We start from the raw sequence: 1,288 nt of genomic DNA, 5'->3' as shown, positions 1-1,288 counted from the left end.
GTATTTTTCATATCACTAAGGTGAATCTCCAATGGTGAAGCTTGCTGGGCAGGTGCGTGTGATGATATATGTTGTTGCTCTCGCTGGTAACGACCAAAGAGATGCCGAACAGCAGAAGGAAATCACCTACTTCAAGAACTCTATGGAGTCTCTGCGGTCCCTATCCAAGAGTGCTCATGTACTGCTCCTGTGAGGTCATCCTCGATTCACAACGGTCCAGGTTTACGTCCTTCTCCACAAGTTCGACCTCGTGCCGGAGAACGAGCGGGAGGCTCGCTTCAAATAGTAGTGGTCGTTCAAATATGAGGATCCACCGCGACTTGGGTCTTGCTGCCATCAGTTACTCCGAGCTGCTCTCGCCGTATTTCGCTGGTATGACCACTCAGATCTTCCAGACCAGCATCTGGGACGAGACACTCTATCGGTGAGTGTGGCGGTGGAGGGAGTATTATAATTTGTCTGCTGCTCAGCGCTTGGTCGGAGATCGCTCATTCGCTGATCCCCAACATGGACGAGCTGCAGAGAGAGCTGGCCAATTTCGCAAGTGCTGTGGAGGCTGACGAGGTCGGCGGAGAGTACGCGATGGTGAAGCCTATGGGAGTGTCAGGTGGTCTTGTTTGAGAAGTCTACCTTCCTGGTCATTGCCAATCACACTACGAAGCAGATGGCCGACCCGCATCGGTTCGAGAAGATATCAAATATTGTGAAGCAGTTCAAACTGAGTGTCAAGTGAGCCGGCCTTGGAGTTGTCCCAACGCTGGACGTATCTTGACCTCAGCAAGCACCACGCTGCCTTCAACTCTTTGGACGTCTCCAACTCCAACTTTCGGGCCATTATTGATCGCTTTACGCCCAACACGTTCGTCATGGTGGTCACTTCTGATCCGAATATTCGTAAGCCGGGCACACATTTCATCTCGGACACCACATTTCAGATCCGGCTGCTACCACTTGCAACATCAATGCTGCTCGCAGCCACTTCCTCGCGGTAAGACCCTGTACAGATTCCTATGTGTAGACTGAGCGGCTTCCTCTTATGTAGTTGGCCGCTGAAGATAAGGGAATCGGGCTGCATCTATGAGCGGATCGTGTAGCACTACGGCTAGTGGCAGGAGACAGATCTTGTGAGAATGTTTCAATTTTGCGATGAAGCGAGTTTGGATTGGACCTCTTATATGGCTTGGGAGTAGTTGTGTCGCGGGCAATGCTATCGGCGGATCGGAGGGCTATATATGCTTCTCGGTTTCTAAGTCCTCCAGGCTTCATGAAGCGTCTTAAACAACGGGGG

At 51.5% G+C, this 1,288-nt stretch overlaps 1 protein-coding gene across 1 annotated transcript; it reads left to right on the top strand.

Moving 5' to 3' along the window:
- Positions 1-31: 31 nt before the first annotated feature.
- Positions 32-988, top strand: Pmar_PMAR022084 (t24f1.1 protein, putative; the record flags this gene model as incomplete). The annotated part of the gene is made up of 7 exons (XM_002772200.1): positions 32-178; positions 221-285; positions 341-424; positions 471-564; positions 608-729; positions 779-894; positions 936-988. Coding segments are annotated over 7 exons (681 nt in total), but the record flags the coding sequence as incomplete, so codon positions are not given.
- Positions 989-1,288: the final 300 nt, after the last annotated feature.

The sequence above is a fragment of the Perkinsus marinus genome (assembly GCF_000006405.1).
Source record: "Perkinsus marinus ATCC 50983 genomic scaffold scf_1104296961746, whole genome shotgun sequence".
Taxonomy (NCBI): Eukaryota; Perkinsozoa; order Perkinsida; family Perkinsidae; genus Perkinsus; species Perkinsus marinus.
This window is presented reverse-complemented; position numbering and strand designations above follow the sequence as displayed.